The sequence below is a fragment of the Synchiropus splendidus genome, chromosome 15, assembly GCF_027744825.2.
Source record: "Synchiropus splendidus isolate RoL2022-P1 chromosome 15, RoL_Sspl_1.0, whole genome shotgun sequence".
In the NCBI taxonomy this organism is placed as follows: domain Eukaryota; kingdom Metazoa; phylum Chordata; class Actinopteri; order Syngnathiformes; family Callionymidae; genus Synchiropus; species Synchiropus splendidus.
In genome coordinates, this window is record NC_071348.1 from 3,791,977 (window position 1) to 3,811,758 (window position 19,782).

General features: G+C 44.9%; 2 protein-coding genes across 12 annotated transcripts; one reads left to right on the plus strand and one right to left on the minus strand.

Annotated features, from left to right (window-relative positions):
• The first annotated feature begins 621 nt into the window (after window positions 1-621).
• Window positions 622-6,767, plus strand: fxyd5 (FXYD domain containing ion transport regulator 5). Of its 11 annotated transcripts, none has more exons than XM_053887770.1 (10): window positions 622-725; window positions 1,867-1,909; window positions 2,157-2,210; window positions 2,904-3,029; window positions 3,530-3,574; window positions 4,161-4,220; window positions 4,515-4,544; window positions 4,613-4,687; window positions 4,765-4,810; window positions 6,018-6,767. In XM_053887770.1, exons 1-10 carry the CDS (start codon window positions 698-700, stop codon window positions 6,051-6,053), a joined length of 543 nt encoding a protein of 180 aa, XP_053743745.1. In that variant the 5' UTR covers window positions 622-697; the 3' UTR covers window positions 6,054-6,767. The 11 variants fall into 11 exon arrangements, with proteins under 11 accessions (XP_053743745.1, XP_053743746.1, XP_053743753.1 ...); XM_053887771.1 differs by having other exon boundaries at window positions 2,904-3,026; XM_053887774.1 differs by having other exon boundaries at window positions 632-785.
• si:dkey-262k9.2 (uncharacterized) lies at window positions 6,475-19,052 on the minus strand. Its single transcript, XM_053887780.1, has 8 exons — window positions 18,952-19,052; window positions 15,172-15,235; window positions 13,515-13,550; window positions 11,836-11,868; window positions 10,586-10,648; window positions 10,434-10,502; window positions 10,279-10,321; window positions 6,475-8,115 (listed from the first exon to the last, which is right to left on the minus strand). Exons 2-8 carry the CDS (start codon window positions 15,221-15,223, stop codon window positions 8,070-8,072), a joined length of 342 nt encoding a protein of 113 aa, XP_053743755.1. The 5' UTR covers window positions 15,224-15,235; window positions 18,952-19,052; the 3' UTR covers window positions 6,475-8,069.
• Between the last annotated feature and the right edge of the window lie 730 nt (window positions 19,053-19,782).

Sequence of the window (19,782 nt, forward strand, 5' to 3'; positions counted from 1 at the left end):
TATTTATTAGTATTTCTACATCAACCCCTGCATCTATATATAGTTATTGGAATAATAACCAGAATAATTAAATGTATATGGTTATATACTTTCTACTTATATACAATTTCAAACTCTTTTATTATTTTGTTTTTCACAAATTTACTAAAATAAAAAAAAAATCTACATATTATAAATTATATAAAATGTAAAAAGAACACTGCCACTGTTTTTTTTTTTCATACAGTAGAAAACTAAGATGAAATAAATAGGAAAATATAAAGCAAAAATATTTTGATATCGCTCTATCAAAAATAAAATTTCCACTCTTGCTTGTTTTTTTTTTTTCTCTTTTAGCAGTCACAGTTCTCCTGGACATGAAAAATAAACTGCAATAATGCAGAAAAATTAATTCATAATTTATATAAAAAAATCATAATTTTTACTCCACTATCACTCAATCAGTGGCAGATTATTTTTACATGCCCAAAAATTAAATTTTGTATTCCAAAAATCGTAATAATAGTAATGGAAACATGATTAAAAAAAAGGCACAAAACGAAGTGTATCAGAGGCAACTCTTACTGTATAAAGCTGTTAATAGTGATTGACAGAGTCGACTGGCTCTTCACAAAGGAGGTTGTGTGTCCTGCTGCTACGATGAGGAGGAGGCCATGTTGCGTGGGAAAGCACAAGACCGTTGGATGAGGAAGTGGTGATGGTGAGCACATGGGTGCGGTTGGCGGGTAAGTCGTGCTTCACAGAGGAAGATCCATTTCAGGTCGGCCAACAGAATGGATAGGAAGGTAAGCGAGCGGCTGGGTCCGTGTTGGGGAGCCAGGGGTGTTTGGTGGAGCGGATTGATGGCGGGTGACAGACGGACGGATGAGCAGACGGATGGCGAGTGAGTGAGAGTTCTTGATGTGACAAAGTGGCGGGCAGGTCAGACGGGAGGAAGGTAGCGGGGCGCTTGTACCGCCTGGGGGGACCGGGCCTGGTCTTGACATATGCTCCGCCGTGAAATGAAGATTGGCGTGACCTGCTAATCTCAGATGTCAGTGCTCATGATGGTGGTACCTGTCACGCCGCCTCGAGCCAGCAGGGCGAGCTGCCACCGCCACAGGTCAAAGATGGAGATTCATCCGGGCTGGAACCCAGCCAGCAGCCGCCTTTCCAACTTTCTTTATGTGAAAGATGATCTGAGGAAACTGAGGGGGCGGAGCGGCTTGTGTTTCACTCCCTGCTACACTTTTATATTTCCATTTAAAGCGCCTCAATTCCTCATTTTAATTGGCGACGGCAGGAAACATATCAGTTGTGAGTGTGTGATCAAGAGGCGTGTGTGTGGGCGGCGCAATGCTGGAGAGGAACAGCGGCAGTTGCCATCTCTCCAGGTTCAACATTGAAGTTAAGAATGTTGTTTCTGTCCTGCTGCGATGGTGTGGCTGATGTTGCCCGCGAGGACCGGGGTTTCAGCCGCAGAGGAACTTCCTGCGTGACAGATGTGAGGAAACAAGCGCTCAGAAATGCCACGTCTGGCACGCTCATGTCACACGCCGTTTACTGTCGTCTGCGACATCACGCCACCTGTCTCATCGCAGTTTCAAAAAAATGTTTTCACCCTTAACATCATTTTCTCATAGACAACATAATAGAGTAAAACTGTAACAATATTTGAGGAATTTAAGTTTTGCTCATCAGCTCTTAACGTAACTAATCCAACTAAAAGCAGACTATTTTTATTGCTATTTTATTGTATAAAAAAGCATATTTTTCATATTTTTTCAGGTTACAACCTATGAAAGTTTGAGTGTAAAATGATGTTTTATTCTGTAAACCAAGTATGATATTTCATTTTTGACATCAGTCTGCCTCCTGTGTTTTCAGGTTCACCTTTCCACATTGATGCTTCTGTCTCTGATCCTCTCTGGTGAGTGAGAAAGACTTCTAATCCTATGATGATGATTTTCGCTCGACACGTCTTCAGCTCGGCTTCACCTCAGGAGTCAATGCATTTTTCAAGTCATGTGGGAGCCCTACACTTGATTCTTGATGGTCTTGATCTCCAACCGTCAGTACTTTCACACTTTTAATGTGTTCATTCGCCTCCTATTTTCCTGACTAAACTACTTGACTTGTGACTAGATGGGTCATAATGTTCCTCTGTCTGTCTTTAGGGTCAAGTCGGGGTCAAACATCGAGGTCACAAGCCAAACCCACGCCAGCGGCAGGTGAGTTTTTGAGCTGCAGAGGCGTGAAACTTGGTACCACAGTGCAGGAACAAGGACGTCGATCGAGAGCACAGTGAAGGATCGAATTCAGGACAGGAAACCAGAGTCAACAGTGAGGCTTGTTTGAGCTCATCTTGTATTTCACCTTCTCAGTCGTGAATCCTGTTAATTTTTACACACACTCAGGCAGGATATTGAAGAGAAAATGAGCCGTCACAAACATACAAAACAAGGTGAAAACCTTGGCGGCTCTTGGCTCAGCGAAGGATCCAGCCTTTCAGTCTGAGCAAAACAAGATACCCACTTGAAAACTGGAGCCCTTAATTCCGCACAATAAATCTGACACATAAATAATGAATCCTCCCTCTGGTGTGAATAAATTACAACATTTAAAATCACAGCGTAAGTTTAGCAGGAGCCCAGCGAGCGAGCAGACAACAGACGTCTTGTACAGTCACTCCACAACCCGGCTGTGTCGGAGCCGCTTGCCCACTCACAAGGCTGTGACTGTGACATCACAGCATTGTTGGCTGAAGGCCGCCAGGATCACAACAGACGTCCTTGTTCCTCCCGTGGAATGAGCCGCGTGTTCAGCTCTGAAAAATGCTTTCACCTCCTTGACATCATTCACGTGAAATCAACCTGCGCCGTGTCTGAAGTCCGTCTTTGTCGTTCAAATCGCTGGTTTCACAGGAGGATCAGAGAGCAGCCGAGTCACCACAGGCTCAGAGGTGTCCCTGAACAATGTGTCCAGGAACGACTCCGGTCTGAGGGCGAGCGCAACGGCGACACCATTCAACGTTTCTACTGCAAACAGTGGTTGGATTACACTAGTACCTGCACGTTCACACCAAACACGACTGAGGCAACAAACGCCAGACAGTTGAGGCGCAATTCTGTGCTCCAAACTGTTGCGGTACAAAATGGTACGCAACACATTTGGGGCAGTAGCTTCCATGTGTTTCATGTGACACGACGAGTCAGTCCAGATTACCCAATCAGAGGACCTTGAGACCACGGCATCCACATCAAAGGCCAACAATCCTGCCTTTGTTCTCTTGACGTTCCACTCACATGCCCCGCCCCCATCTGACTGACTTCATTTTTTAGCAAATCCAGTGCGAGTGCACCAAGTCTCTGTCCTTTGGTGCGGACGTGCAGTTCGACATCGTATTGAAAGTATCAGAAGTATGAACCTGTCCTTGCCTTATGTAGCAGGGATAGGCTCCACCCCCTGGCATCTTTAGATTGAGTCGCAAAACAGCATGTTGATCTTGATTTTCCTTCGAACTCATCCCGTCCTGTCTCTTTTTTTTTAGGTTCGACGGTGGCCGCAACCAAGGCTACTGCTCCCGTCAGCACAGGTATCAGCATCCACACGTCGACATGTCAACATTTTGTGGGAAAATTGATGAGTCAAGCAAAATGATTCAAGCCATCTTTTCAAATAAAAACCTGGAAAAAGTTATGTTTTGAACACATATACATACTTGCTAAGTAAAGTGCTAGAGTGCAGCAGAGTTGCCTTTCAAGGACAGGATTGAGGGTTGACAGTCAGCTGGTCTGCGTAAAAAAAAGAAACGGGACCTAAGCAAGAACCTTGAGCGCCACCTGAAGTGACTAATATTGGACCCTCAAACATTTAGCGTCAAGATTAACCCTTCCATATGCCAAAAAAATCTGCTGATTTGGCAGATTTTGAGCCCAATATGGCTGCTTGTTGCCAAACATGGTTGTTTGTCAGTCGCGGCTGGTTTGATCAAGGCTTTCAGAAACTCGATTGCGTAAGTTTACTACAGAAAAAACCTGAAACATCTTTGATGTTTTCCACTCTACTCTCAGCTGATTTACTCCCTGTAAAAATCCATGGTTTGCTGCTCCAGTATATGGTGTTTTACGGCACCACTCTGTGTATTTACTTGGACAGCTGACATGTACAACTGTTTTCAGAAGCCGCAGCGACGCCCCCACGCTCCACCAAAGGAAAGCCTCCTCCGGCCGATGCCTGGGGTAACTTCAGTTTTGTCTTCCTCCTCAGTAACCCAAAGTGCCACAGGACTCTTCCCAAATCAAACCTGTAGCCGGGTGAGAGCGCAGGCAGCAGCTGACTGCTGGATGGTGAGAAATGCCTGTGCTTTCATGCTGCGCTGGCTGCTAATAGATCAAGTTTGGAAACGCCATCAACAGCACGTCAGCCAGGCCACAGCAGATCTGTCTTGGCGTCTCACTCCCTCATGATCCCACCAGTCCTTTATTCTCCCTGTCAAACATAATTCAATACTTTCGCTACCTCTCATGTTTCAGATACAAAGTGGGACGAAGGCTTCACTTACGGTGAGACGTTAATGCCCGTGTTTCCTTGGTTGTTATGACACTGTTTTGTGTTCTTTTTTTTTTTCCAGATTACACAACCTTGCGTATCGCGGGGTTGTCAGTCGCGGCGGTTTTGTTCGTTCTGGGCATCATGATCATCACCTGTGAGCACCAACCAAATGTGTGTGTGTGTTGCTGAAAACGCTGTCTGAAGTCGACCTTTCTTCCTGTCGCTCACCAGGTGGGAAAGTTTGCCGGATGCCAAAGTGCTGCAGAAGGTCTTCAAAGTGAGTGGGCATCAGAGCGGGGTTTGAAGATTGTTTCGCGTGAATCAGCAGGATGGATTGCAGCAAAAAAAGAGTATTTGCTGAGAAACAAAAGGGGATTTATATGTATATGTATATATATATATATATATATATATATATATATATATATATATATATATATATATATATATATACGTTGCGATGTTCCTCGGATCAAACAAGAGTTTTTATCTCGATAGCTGGTTTCCTGCATTAGCAGCCGTTAGCTTGTCCTGGCAGTTTTTTTGAGGCACATCTGAACGCCATGATACACCAGCATTTCCACCTCCTTCATTAGCATCCAGCAAGCTAACTTTAGCTCTCTTGGTCCCCTCAGCACTACCTCCGATACTTGAGGGCCGATCCTCCTGAGTGCGGACTCTGTCACCCCAAAACAAATGTGTCCACTTGAAACTGTGATGGAAACTTCGACGTCAGGTGCGACTTTGCGTCACTAGCGCCCGAGCAGTTGCTGGTTTCCAGAGACGCAAAACAACTTCCTGCCGCCTCGGGTCACATTTAGAAAAAGGTAGCTCAGTCTGCTGGGGGCGGGACTGGAGTCAGTGCAGAGTCAACATGGCGGATCAGTGATGCCTGTTATCTACCATTGAAGGATATTGACGGCAAAAAAGATTTGGGATCCTCTTGTTGGTCGATTTCCACTCACCGCACTCGTGGTCAGAGCGGCGCGACTTGTTGCCAGAGTTCCGATTGTTCAACTTAAGCATTTAAAGAGACCTTTGAAAATGTGTCTGTGACTATGATCGCCACCATAGCTCCAACCAGTTTATATTCATTGTATTTTAGCGTCACAACACCACACACTGGCCTGGCATGTCTACTACACCGCTTCATGAACTGGCTCTACCAAGTCAAGACACTGTCGCCATCAGAACCAGGAGCTCCACTGCTGCACCCTTCTTATATCAACCCGTTTAAAACCGCAGTCCAGCGGATAAGTAATTGTGCCGCTTCCTGCTGAGTGATGTATGGCAAACGAGCCGTCAATTCTAATATAGAGCAGCGCAACATTACGCTGACTTGGAAATCTGCGATGATTAACAGACGCGAAAGACTCGGATTAAACCATTTGTTGCAGCAGTCACCAGAACTGCTGAACTAACCCTCTTTGTGGCTCAATAATTCTAATTGATTTGAAAGATAAAGAATATATATTCCATTCCAGGTCATATCGAGTCCAGAGAGGATGACGAACAAGTGACTGGGACCAAACACAACGCTGCAGAAAAGCGACAAGATGTCCATCAGGAGTGAGAGCCACTCCGCCGCGTGTGGATTTACTGGCCGTACGGAGCTCCGCCATGGCGTCGCGGAAAAATGCTGAATAAACACAGAAAACATGAATCACGCTGACACGTGAAAAAACCGAACGGCTCAGCCACTTCGTCTTTGTCAAACATGATCGCAGAACTTGCCAATACCGGGCTAAAAAAGCAAAGCCGTTATTTATCTTGGCAAACAAACACATGATTCATGTACTAACTCATAAAACGCTGAATCGTGACGCAACATGGAAATTAAAAAGGCTTAAAAAGATTATTGCACCTCTCACTTTCAGCCATGAATTAAACACCGCCGCGTTATCTTGGCTTCCACATGGCGCTGAAAATGAAAGAACAACCTCGATTTTAATGCAGCTTTATTGTGAAAAGCAACAAAACCTGGAGATACATACGACACTGTCATGTACAGTTGTGTCGCTATCAGATCAAAATTCAGCAGGCTGCAGCTGCGCAAACAGATTACACCGATAAATGCAGCATGGGAAGTATTTTTAAACAAGATTTATACAAGTGCATGTGGTCCAATTAAAGCTTCTCTTACCAGCAAAATAGCTATATACAAACAAAGCCCACCAATCGACTCATCACATTCGTTTAAAAAGACCCTGTTAGTAAAAAAATATATAAAAGGTTAGCATCATAAAGGTATCAGCAGAACTCATGCACGGCATTAAAAACGACATGTATTTTATTTACACAAAACGTCACAGGCAAAGGGAGAAAAAAAAGGTCTGATTTTTAAAAGCATCCAAAGAGAAGACTCTGCTTTTAACAGTTTTATTTTGAGCAACAGAAATCTACATGAACTGAAATGTGTTTTATGATATTATTGGAGCTTTTTGTTCCAATTGTCCTCCCTTTGAAATGCTACCTGATGTCAGGTACAGTCAGGGCGACGTGACTCCAATACCTTTCCTCTTCCAGTACACGATCATATTTCTTTCATTTATTTTAATGGCCTTTCCCCACTTTTTTCAGCGCTCAGTCACACTTGAGGTTCATTGTATCGTGGTTAAAAAAACAAAAAAGAAATATGGTTCCAAAATGAGGGACATTTATGAGAGAAGAAAGTCAATATTGGAATCACATGGCCCATCATTGAAGCTCCCTCTGGCTTTGGCACACTCGCACACCACGCTAATATGACTAGTAACAGCAATGCCCCAAAAACTTCAGCTCCACTCCTACTGACTACTTTGGTGTTGCAATAAATAAAGTATTGTTATTCAACATTCAGAAACAGCACAAGATAGGAATCCCGATTTTTGTGTTGCCTCTTCTCTCTTGACTCCGACACGAAAAGCAGCCAGTGCTTTGAACAAAAACAACACTATCAGGGTTTCATCGACCCTCGTGGCATCTCAATGACATCATCGTAGCTCAATATTGAAGCCACTTTCCCTCCTGTCCTGCTGAAAAAGAGAGCCGGGTGATCTGCTTACTGCACGAGCGTCTGTCACTCAGAATCGGCCGGGAACAGAGGATGTCAGGAGAGTGAATCGGGGAATGAAGTGTGCGCTCGCCTATCTTAGTAGCTTAGTGTGGATTAGAATGGCTTGTCTCACTCAATGACTATTTCACACAGACAAATGCTAATACAGTGTCGCTCCTCGCAAAGGGAATCATTCTACTTTCAGGTGTTAAAAAAAAAAAAAAAAAAAAAAGAGGATGGCAAATTAAACAGGCGAAGCTGCCTTGATTTAGATTCCTCAAATCCAGTTAGACGCTTTCCAAATGTCTGTTAGAGAGAGAAGTGTTTCACGGCAGCGGACAGAAACAAACATGCTGCTAGAGAGATAAGGGTTTGACAGAGGTGGGTGGTGTAAAGCAGGTTGTTGTGCAAAGAAGCCAATTGTCCTGAGAAATCACACAGGAGGAGAGGAGGCAGGAACGTGGCTCCCCTCTGCAGGTCCCAGCTGCTCCTTCACCAGGAACTAGACAGCTGCTTTGTGGTGCTGCTCTGTGGGCACCGAGTAGATCCTGAACACACAGAGACAGAACAGGCCGTGAGAGAAGGGACTGGACGGTCCACACTCAACCCATCCTCACTCCTGTGGAGCCATGACACTGCGGGCTGTGTGTCACGTAAAAGAAGGACGGAAGTTGCACCGTCAGTAAGGGGTTATATACAGCAAGTGACATTCAATGTAATTCAGTGAAGAGAACTTCTGAACGTGCTCCACTGAAACCCCTGATGCGTCAACATGCAACACACAGGGCTGCCTTTGGCGTCACTATAGCCCGCAAAAGTCCACTGTCCCTCCATTGCTATACCACACCAGGTGGGCTCTTTGCAGAATCGGACCTGACTTACATCCATTCAATTCAATTTTGGAAAGTTTAAAAGGCAACTTCCACTTGTGCTGTATTTTATTTCACACCTGTTACTCAAAATGATCTTCAAACAGACAGTCACCATGACGCCTCTTATTTCCCAGGTCTAGCACTACTTGTTAAAAATACTTACTGTATGAATCAGTTCTCTTTTTCACTTCCACATTCTCGTAAGTCTGATTACTCTGAACAGAAAACCATTTATTCTTGAAATGTATGTCTCGATGTGATCTGTGTAGCGCGGTGCATGGTGTCCAGGCCAAACGGCTCTCCACTTTAAGTCCTCCACCTAGGATTAGGAGCGACTCTGGTGTCCTAGCTCGGTGGGCTTTTCCTGGTGGGAGATGGCCAGGGAAAGGGCAGTTTGGGTGGTTTTACGTGGCCCACGAGATGGTTGGCTTGAAATAAAGAGAGATTTGACGACCAAAAACTCAAAACATGACACGGCAGGAAAGCAAACGGACGTTTGTGTGTAGAGGAGTGTCTGTTTGGCGACGGAGGACAAACAGAGAAGTATGCAAGACTGAGAAGACAATGTCTCCATCTGACTAATGTGTCTTGTTAAAGGAGTGCCAGTGAGTTAGGGACCGTTCTGTAGGTGCGAAAATGCAGACGAAAGCCGGCCCCTCGTGAGCTTGAGTTTGACAACTGTGTGCAAGAGGTCCAGACAGAGAAGCACTGGAGGAGAATATCGACGATGCTAATGCATCGCTGGCCAGGCTTGTGAGCACACACCAACACATGAGGACATGCTGAACGCTGACCATCACACTGAGTTAGAACAAGTGAGAAAAGACTTGACTCTCCCAGGAATATCCGGCAGTATTAGCAAGGCCGCGCCACCTGAAAACCAGAATGTTCCCGGTGTCCAGGTGCAGCGCGAATCACATCATCTCCACAAACAGGCGTCCCGTCCCCAGGTGGGTCTTATAAACCTGGAAAGACTGTGTTGAGCCAACAAGCCAGCGGTTGCTGCATGATGAAGCGTCTTTTCAGCAGAGCGATCAGTCAGCAGCGAGCACAGCCGGGGCCCACTGCAGCCCCGGGAGGCAGCCAGTAATCCTGGAGAGGAATTTAACCCTTGCTGATTGACTGGGGCGTGTGCTCCATACAAACAGGTCTGCTGCCACTTAAAGATCCCCGGGGTCTAATTAGAACTTTTTGACCCCAAAGACACGAGCCACAATTCAGGTATCACAGCCAGCCGGAACAAAAGGAGGTGATTCCACCGCAGAAGGCAGAGGGAAGTGCAGGTGAAGATCAGTGTGTGTGAGCGAGGAGGAAGGACTCTCTGCTCAACTGGTTTTGGCTGTTCTGCTGTGTGAGTACTCCTGTCAGGCTGTTGTCATGGGATCATGTTTACAGGGTTGAGTTATTCTAAGTCATACATTCAGGGTTGTGGCGCTAGCGCGGGGCAGGTTCGCGCTTGTCCCGATGGGTCATACAGGCCCAGTGGCACTGACTGTCTCCAGGCTATTGTTTGATGCCTCGGTTGGGGAGGGCGAGGAGCCCGGGCTGGCGAGGTTGGAGGGCCCCGGGCCGCGACACTAATTGCTCGACAAGTTCAGACCGGCCAGAATGGGTGTATGCTGGCTGTATGAAACCACCTGAGTGTTTTGCCCTTTACGGTGTCAATTTGGATGACGGAGTCCAAATTGGCCGAGAAGCAAAACTGTTACCCACCAGACTGGTTTTGTCAATCTCTTCTGTAACCTGCATTTCTCCTCAAACCTTTGCTCCACTTCTGGAAACCCCACCCCGCTGTCAAACATCTACATAATAATGTCAAGAAAACAGATGCCGTCTTACCCTTGTCGCCTTCTGTGCATGTGGCGCCTGACTAGCATGATAGCTGCGCAGAGAAAAAAAAACATACTCATATTTGCTCTGATATTAAAAGCTGCCTTAAAAGCAGCTCCACAGCTGCCAACCGTTTCATGTTGTCAACAAGGGCAAGTACTTACCGACTATGGCGGCCACCGACAGAGCCAGCACGGTCACAGCCACCACGATGACGACCACCGTCAATTGTTCTGCAGCGAGAAAAGTAGTCACCTCTTAAACAAGACGAGTCAAAGGTGATTCATAACTAATGTGTGCAGGGTGATTCAGTTACCTGTGGTGTCCGCCCCGGTGGTTTTGTCAATGACTGAGCCGGCGCGACCAAGATTGTTTCTCACTAGAGCCAAGATACATTTGGTTACCACATGTAAATAAAGTTGCTAAACACAGAAGTAGAAACAGCATTAAATGGCAACCATAAAGCCCACGTTTAATACGTCTGGTGGAATACCAAGGTATTTCCAGGCTAACTGAGAGAAGCCTCCTAAATGAATGCCCGAGCTGGCAGCTCTAGTTGGGCACCTCCTGGATGGCCCCATATTTACGCTCAGACCTGTCACGCTACTCAGAGGGGTCGCTGAATTCAAGCCGCCCAAGCGACTTCACCCACGTCTTTAAAGTCACCGTGGAAAAAGTGGGTCAACGTGTTGGGGGTGGGCACGTCAACATGGCCGATCGGAGAGGCAGAATTGATCCCCTTAATCTCTCTCTCTCTATTGGTCCACCAGATATTGCAGAGGAACGCTTGGTGAGTGATGAATGCCCGCAACCGCTAAGGTCAGTATCTTTAACTTGTAATGTCCACCACCGCTACCATATTGCCGCGCGACTGTCGATCCCTTGTAAGCACGTCGCGACATTGCCTTTACGTCCCGTTTGGTCGGAGGGTACCTTGAGGAAGGGTCCAGCGTAACTACTACCCAAAGCTTGTCACCACAAACCGCGGCCCACGTCATTCTCATGTAGCCTTCTTCCCTCACTCGTGAACATGACCGCAACACACTCACTTCCTTTCATAACAAGTCAGTCAGTTCGTCTTTACGATCATGAAGAAACATTCTCTTATAGTACGTACTCGTGGAGAGAGGTCCGGCCTCTTCTGGAAGCTCTTCAGTCTGATTTTAAACAGACCTGTAATTCGATCAGCTGTCTGTCACGGCAAAAATGAGGAGTGACGAGAGGAGATGTGAGGGGAGAATGAGAATGTCAATGTCGATTAGCTGACCGGCAGGCTGGATGTTGGGGATGTTGACATGTTCATTGGCCTTTCGGCAGGATTCACAGGATCTCTACAGGGAGCTAATTGATTCCATTTGAGGCTTAATGGATGGGAGGAGGGAAAGCCGACGGGAGGCGAAGCCCTTCACACATGGCACTGACCTAGAGCACTATACACACAGTGTTGACTTATTGACAGCAGAGGCCTTCATATTCTCTTGGCTGGGTCGCTGACATTACAGTGTCGGTCAGTCACACAGAATAAAAGGCAAAACCCTGGTGGCAGTTTAAGACCAAAAAACTCACCCGTGTCATTGTAGATATCCTCATCGTCCTGCTCTGTGGAAAGAAGAAAACACACGTCTGAATGCACACGATCACAAAATCATTTTCCTCTGGTGTGAAAGTTCAACAAAAAGTCAAGATACAGACAACAACTTTAATCTTGCAGGAGCTTTATCGATTGGTTCTTTTACAGAGTCCGTTTTGAGCCAAATGCTTTGAGAGCATAAAAAAAAGCAAAACAATAAACAGAAATCAATAGGCTTCACACAAAGGAGAAGGCAAGAAATCAAAAGTGTAAGCAATAACGAAACGGCAAACAAGACACAGATGGGAAGAGAGCCAGGAGCAAATGATGGAGCTCGGAATCATGAGGCCAGTTGCAACATAAACTACACAAAATGGCTCGCAGTATTCAGGTCGGACTCGTTTCAATAAATGCTCCAGTTCAACTGGGCGAGAGCAGAAACAGTGTTCTCAGATCAGAAATGTATTGATCTGTGTCCAATAATTCTTCACCCATTTCCTTCTATTGATTGGTCAGGTCACAGGGGCAGCAGCCGAAACAAAGAGGCCGAGACGTCCCTCCGCTGTAGAAAACCCTGTGAGCTCTGGTGCGGAGAGATTAAGGTATTCCAAAGCATAGAATGGTTTGGGTGGGTCACCTGACGAAGGTCACCTGGACCAGTGGTCGGACCTCCAACCCTGATCCTGTTCTTTCGGCTTGATCAACCTCTGCCTCTTGGCTCAGCTCTTTCACATGCGGCCGAACTGAAGAGGCCATCGTCAGTCAACCAAGACACTTCACACACACAACTGCGCCCTGGACGCAACTTGATTTTGTGTCAGTCAACGCAACCATCGTTGGATACATCAAAGGGACCAAAGACAAAATCATCTCTGCCTCCAACAGCTCACAGCTAGATGTTGGCTGTGGACCTCAAGAGGGCGAGGAGCAGAGAAAGAGGCTTGTGTGGAAAACTGGACGGGATCTACTTCACAGAACAGAACTGGAGTCCAAATGAGAGCCGAGTCTAGCGCCACATCTCATTGATCTGCACACCATCTGCACCTGCAGCCCTGACCTGCAGTGAAACATGTTCAAGCCTTTAATTGTGTCCTGGTCCTTGGAGAGGAGCCAGTTAGCTCCAGGTCACTGTTGGGAGTTCTCCTGAGCCAGGCACTCTGGGCCCCTCACTGTAAAGCCTCAAACATCTCCCGCTTAAATGACTTGATAAACTGTCTTGTGCCTGCATGTTCAGGAGAGAAGCCTTCCCTCCTGATAAAAGGGCACTTCATAGGGACAGAACCCTTGTCGCCTCAGGTGCGGGAACATGTTTGAAGCTCTGCGCCTAAACCCAGACCTGCCGAGGTCTCGCCATTATTAAAAAAAAAACACCTCTTCTAATTGACAGACACCTGCAATACGTCAATCTGACTTAGTTCCGCGTAGATTCCGACCAGGCCGCGCTTTTGACATGAAATGACCTGGCTTACATCAACCAGCATGTCAAGCCCTCCACTTGTGTTCATCACACTCATCCACAGACAACCGACAATAACATGACGAGGAACATGTCGCAGCGCGCAGCTGCTCGAAAAGGTTCCTGTCAAGACAAACATGACGTACCTAATCTATTTGACTAAAGTGTATACAGTCTTAACAAGTTGACAAACTAGGACGGAGGCCAGAGAGGACTTACCATCATTGCCTGATGCTTCAACGTCCTCAGAAAGAACTGGAATGAGAGAGAGAGCGTGATATAAGTTATCTCAGGGAATTTGAAATCGATGTTTACGCCTCTGTTAAAGCCAAATAACGGTTAACTTAGAGGAGTTCAGATGATTCCGTGATGCTGCTGTTCAGGAGCTCCATTCACTTGTATGGCTTGTACCGCTGTGACTCAAACTGAAGTGCCAAGCTGTGAGATTATTTGACTCTCAACACTGTTTCAGGGTCACTAGATAAGAGAACTACACTTGAGAGAGTTCAAGACTGTCGAGCTAAAGCCACTGGGCGTCAAGCGCACACTCACCACAGCGACGACTCTTCAGTCATGGAGGTAGTTTTATTGCCATCTTCATCTTTTACAGCACTATAATCTGAATATTTCAATGTGATATTTACTCACTTCTTATCCAGTGTTTTATTAAGTTTAAACACCCCTCAAAATCACTTTTGCTATCTTTTATTACCGATGAGGGTAGAAATAAAAATACATAATTCTCATTGAATTAATTAATATTTAACTGAGTAATTAACGAGTTAATTACAATTAATTAATTACAACAATAAACAATAAAATATTTAAGAATTTAATTTAATTTAATTGAACAGTTTGCTCTGCAGACAACAGGGAACCTTTGTCAGCGCAGGAGTTCTTGCTCCACTGATCACACTGATGCACAAGACACGTGGCAGCTAGGATGAGAACAACAACAACAAACATGGAGGAATCATCCCTGAAGAGAAGCAAACAAAAGCATCTGTTTGCTTTTGTTCAGGGATGTTTTTCACTAGACAATGGCCAGGGTTTCCACTACTCTGAATGGACTTGAAATTCTTATAAAATGTAATTAAAAGACATTTAAAGAGCATTAGTTTAAAGAAGGTGATATAAAAACTTGAATATAGCCACCATTGTGATTCATTGTGCTATTGTCAAACTGATGGAAAATAACCAATATTTTGTTTAAATGTTTGGATGAGATAAATTCATCACAAATTCTCTAATCAATTAGATTAATTTTTTAATCGAACCCTTAGAGGAAATATAAACCGAAATGAAAGAGGAAACGCATTTCCATGTATATTTACACTTCTGGAAATCTTTACTAATTTATTTCCGAACTATGAAACCAATCCACAAATCACCTTCACAGAAGGGTGAAGATGATGTCCTGACCTTGAGTTGTCACTATGCATTTGTAAAGCTGAATACATTTGCGAAAGATGCTGAAAATTGAAAGCAAGTTGTTTTAAGGATTTGTAGAAAATATGTAGCCCATAAGTATGAACCTGTCGCTGTGTGACATTAGTGATTCTTGCTGTGTATCTGAGTGCTGCCGTACAGTTTCACTGACATTTTCTGTGGAAGTCAAATTTGTATTCACGGTACAAGAGTGTGATCTGTTACTGTGATTTCCCAAATATGTCTATTTCTATGCGCATACTTGGCTTCCAAGTTATTTCATTTCTATTTCTACCTCGACACACATTTGTTCAATCCACATGTGATATGAGGCGGCGGCTCTGAACAACCGGCGTGAAGACATGCGAGTAAAACATGCCACCGCAGCAACACATCCAGCCAGATGAGATGTTTATCAGCTGAAAGTAGCTCTGAGATGAGGACGTACCAGTGGCAGCTGGCAGCAGCAGCAGCGCACACAGGAACAGCAATCGCATCATCTTCAAATACTGCTGGGGGAAGAGAGAAAGACAGTTATAAATATCTGCACCGATATTCTGTCACTGACGTGCGTGAAATCCAACTGTTCCGCTGTGGCGAGGCTGCGCTGCAAAGCATCAGAGGCGACTGTCATTAAGTCTGAATCTGACTCTTTTGGTTTCACAATTACTTTTCTAACAGTCAGTGGAAAAAACAGAACCTGCCCTGATTGGACTGGTGTAAAAAGAATGTATGCAAATCCAGAGAGCGGCCTGAGGGTAGTGGAGGAGGTCAAGAGATAAGATGAGTTCCCATGGTGCTCAGCAGAAAGACAACTCCGCATCAGTCCAGTGCTAACAAGTGCCGATTCGACATTTTCCACCTGAAAGCAACGCGACACCAAATGGATACGGACGCCTTAAAAAGAAAAAAAAAACACAGCACAAATTCAAGTCGGGCGTTTCTGTGGAAGCAACCGAATCAAACCGCCCCAGCTGGATCAAACACAATGGTTTTTCTAAATGTGCCACGCTTGGGAATGACCTCTACTCCAGTGGAAATCCCAGAAGAAGCTCACGCCACGTCAGCAGGAACCAATCGTCACAATGTCTGATGGAACTGGCAGGTTACACTGTGGCGAGGAGCGGGCCCCATCATTGTTCGTCTACAGCATTGTGTTGCCTTTCCTTGATTCCAACCGACTCGCAGGGAAGAGTTGATGTCACATGTATTGTTAAGGCACTATTAATTAATAGATCTCTGAGGAACTCGCTCACAATGGCTTTTTAACGACACTTAAAGGAAGTGTGTTCATGGTCAGCAGCTCGGTGCAAGTATTTCCCTCTCAAAATTCAACTCTGCTGTCAAGTTATATAACCCAGTTCTCACTATTAGCAGGCGCTATATAGTCCTTCAGTGCAGGCATGAGTCTGAGCTGTCGCCGTCTGATGACATCACTCATCACGCATGGATTTTTCATGACTGAATTACACTTCTGGTGGCAGTTTTTTATGCTTCTACCAACAAAACGATGAACCTTGTGGTCGAGTCTGGCCTGAAATACATGTCGCTGACTCCAAAAGTCGAATAATTGGGTGCAGTTCTGCTGTCACCATGGAGGAATAAGAACCACTGGTCAGTTTCAGCACTGCTGGGCTCAGAATGGAGACGGCAGTTTCGCCATGTCTGTCCAGACTCACTCGCTGTAAACTGACAATGAGGAAGTCAGAAGTCTTGAAAGGTGGCCGACCTTGAGACACTCATTTATTCCATCGTATTCCATCCATGGACCTTCCGGGTCGACCTTATTTATATGGTCTTCTGACCCCATGATAAAATGTGAACCTTATTTTTACTGCACATGTGTCGTACAATTTAACATCATCAAACTCAGTCAAGCAAGGAGCCGCAAATTTAAACACGTCCATGTCCTGTTGTGAATAAAAAGCTGATGCACTGGAGAGTTTCCAGCCAGAACCCATTAACAGCAGCGTTAATAGAGGGCTTCATCAGAATTGTTGTTAATTATTGTGGGCTAACAGAAGTTGAGTTCTGCACTGCTGCGTCCAGCTGGTTTTCCAAGAGAGAGCCCAATCACTAACATAAATCCGCCTTCCATCTCAGTGCTCGGCGGGTCATAGTTTAAAGCTAATGTTTATCTCGGGGGTTACAGAAAATAGCTCGGCGGGTCAGAGTTTGAGAGAAGTACTTTCAATTATTTCACAACCATTTTAACAGTATTAGGACACAGCAAAGCATCTGTTTTCAATGCAAACACCCCACAATGTCACTCAAGGTCATCTGAACTTCAGATCAATGAAAACAACACTAACAACAAAAGGACATTTCCTAAAAACATATATAATTCTACATTTAATTTCAACATAAAAGTCAACTAAAATAGTTGCCTCACTGTTGCACAACTGGTTGCAACATTTAAACAGATCATCTGGAGCCTTTTTTCGTGTTGTTTTCTCACGTTTTGTTGCGATAAGTAGCACCTAAAACCACAAGATAAATAAAGGAAACTAGCTATATCTGCCAATATATAATTTTTTTACCGCCCTTGCACATTTCATTGCAGACTTATTTTCCAGTTCGCCCTTTGACAGTCGAGTTTTACACGACAAGTAGTGGCAAAAAAAAAAAAAAAAAACAGAGGAAGCTCAAAAGCAACAGTGTATGATGAGTCAGATCCGTATCTCTTTGTTCACACTTTCATTAATCATCAAATGTCACCTCATTGCAGAGGCCACACATTTTGGGAGAGATTTAATCAAAAAGTATTTTGAAATGAATCTCTTTATTCACCCCAAACTTTCCAGTGTTGAATCAATAAAGCAACCACAATCCCTCCTTTATCTGTTCAAACACTCCCAGTTGACACCCGCGATTAAAATCCCTAATGTGCGAACGAACCAGAGTGACAATGCCCCGCGGAGCGAAGACGAAAACCAATCCAAGCAAGGAGGAATAAAGAAGACAGATCATCATGGAGAAGTGACACACTGGGAACAGGATGAGAGCACAAACAGCATCTGCATCGTTTGTTATTGTCACTGTTTTTGCAAAAACAGGATCTGGTCCAGTGAAGTGGGAAAATCTTCTCGTGGTGATGTTTGTTCGTCAGGATATGTAAAACGCTATTTTCTCAGCCAACTGAACCCCCGTGCACATCTGTGCTGCCTCTCAGAACAATGGTCAATGACTTGTTACACAGGATGTTGCTGTTAAATTTAAACCCATTTTTCAATGAAGAGATGCCACACAATTATGACATTTCAAACTAAAAGCATGGGATTCAGGACAGGACCGGATTAGTGCTTTATCAGATTCAGACAAAGCGGTGTTTTATCAACAGCACGTTCAAACCTTCCTTCTTCTGTCTGAGCAGAATGATAGAAGTCTGCCAACAGTGAAGGTGTCGCGCCTGAAAATGTTTTAATAACAAGAACACAATACAAGTCATGAGGCGAATAAAAAAAAGGCTGTGATCTATTTATACGTGTAAATATATAAACATACCTTCAGAATAGCATTTATGAAGGAGTATTTCCGCGCAGTTTGGGTGTTTACTGTTCAAATAAATACGCTCGCGGGTGAATTCCGCTCAAACAGGAAGTGCGACTGTGTCGATGCTGACTTTATCACTGACGAGGGGGATTCACAGATGACTAAAAAAAAAAAAGACCACAACACCTGAATTCACCTGAATCGTGTGGGGAAAGTCCACATTCCACATCTAAGAATAATAGCGAATACAGTGGGGCTGTTTACCAGAAACGGGCCGCGGATATTGTAAATAACACCGGTCAGGATCGAAACGAGAGAGAAAATTGTGTCGTTTAATATGGCATTATTGACATCACGTGTTTGAATTGTAATCCGGTTCAACCTGGCGGATGAATCGCGTCGTCATCAGCGACACCTGTGTGACGAGCCTGTGAACGCTTTTCACTCGCGTCCACGGCGCGGGTGTCAGTTCTCCCGAGAGTCTTGTAACACGAAGGTAGCTCCATTATGGGAGTCTTTCCTGCTGGAATGCAGGTGCTACTGCTGCTCATGCTCCTTGGACCAGGTAAGGACGTGAATGGTGAAGTACAACTAGCATCTGCACGGCAAATACACAGCCTTCCAACATCTTAGTTGAGAAATTAAGCTTCAAAAAAAAGGTACCCGGTCCAAGCCGAAGTGAGACCCAAGACTCGAAGGTCAGACTCCATCAACACGTTTAGAGACATGGACTTACTTGACTTGAGCTGGCAAAGTTGGTCTTCACGGCTGTTTGTGCTCCCACGACGGCAAGGTCCGTGTTCTGGGGAAAGTGCCGGAGCGAGTCTGCTGCGTGTTGCAGGTGTACTCCGTCTAGAAGCAGGAACCAGGTTCTTCATTGGCTGCTGAGCGCAGTGAAACCCGACACCAGCGCCGGCCTTATCTCGCCCAGCGAACTGCTCGAGCTTTACCGGCGCCGCTCACGCACTTGCACTGACTTTTAGAAAGTTTGTTGATGGCAATCACGAAGCCAACTGTTGTCAAATATTGAACATGCGGATGGGGCTCTGAAACTGTCAGATAGAAAACCGTTTACTTGCTCCTACATGCACGTGGCTTTAATATTAAGGCCGCCGTATTGTTACTGCAGTTTCATTTGTTCTGTGAATCCGTTCAAACTCAAAGAGCATAAGTCAAACCCATTTCCCCCCACTGAAATGAATGAATAGTTCAGTCTCCATGACATTACATTTTGAATGTATGTGACTTGCATATGTTGCTCCAAGTATGTTTCATAAAATGTAGGCATCATCTCCTCTTGTGTTCTACAGAATGAAAAGGAGCAATGTGAATTATTTCTGACACTTATTCACATGCCACTATCTTTGCAAAATGCCAACGTTTGTAAAAATATCAAATATTAGATTAAAGGCAATAGTTTCACCACAGGTGAGGCTCAAGGCTCTTGGCAGTGGGTTTTATTATCCTGTTAAAGTTGTGAAGGGTGGTTCAGCACATTCATTATGACAGGTATTGCAGCATTAAGTAACACTCAATACTGATGCTAAGTTAAAGTGGGCAGCAAAAA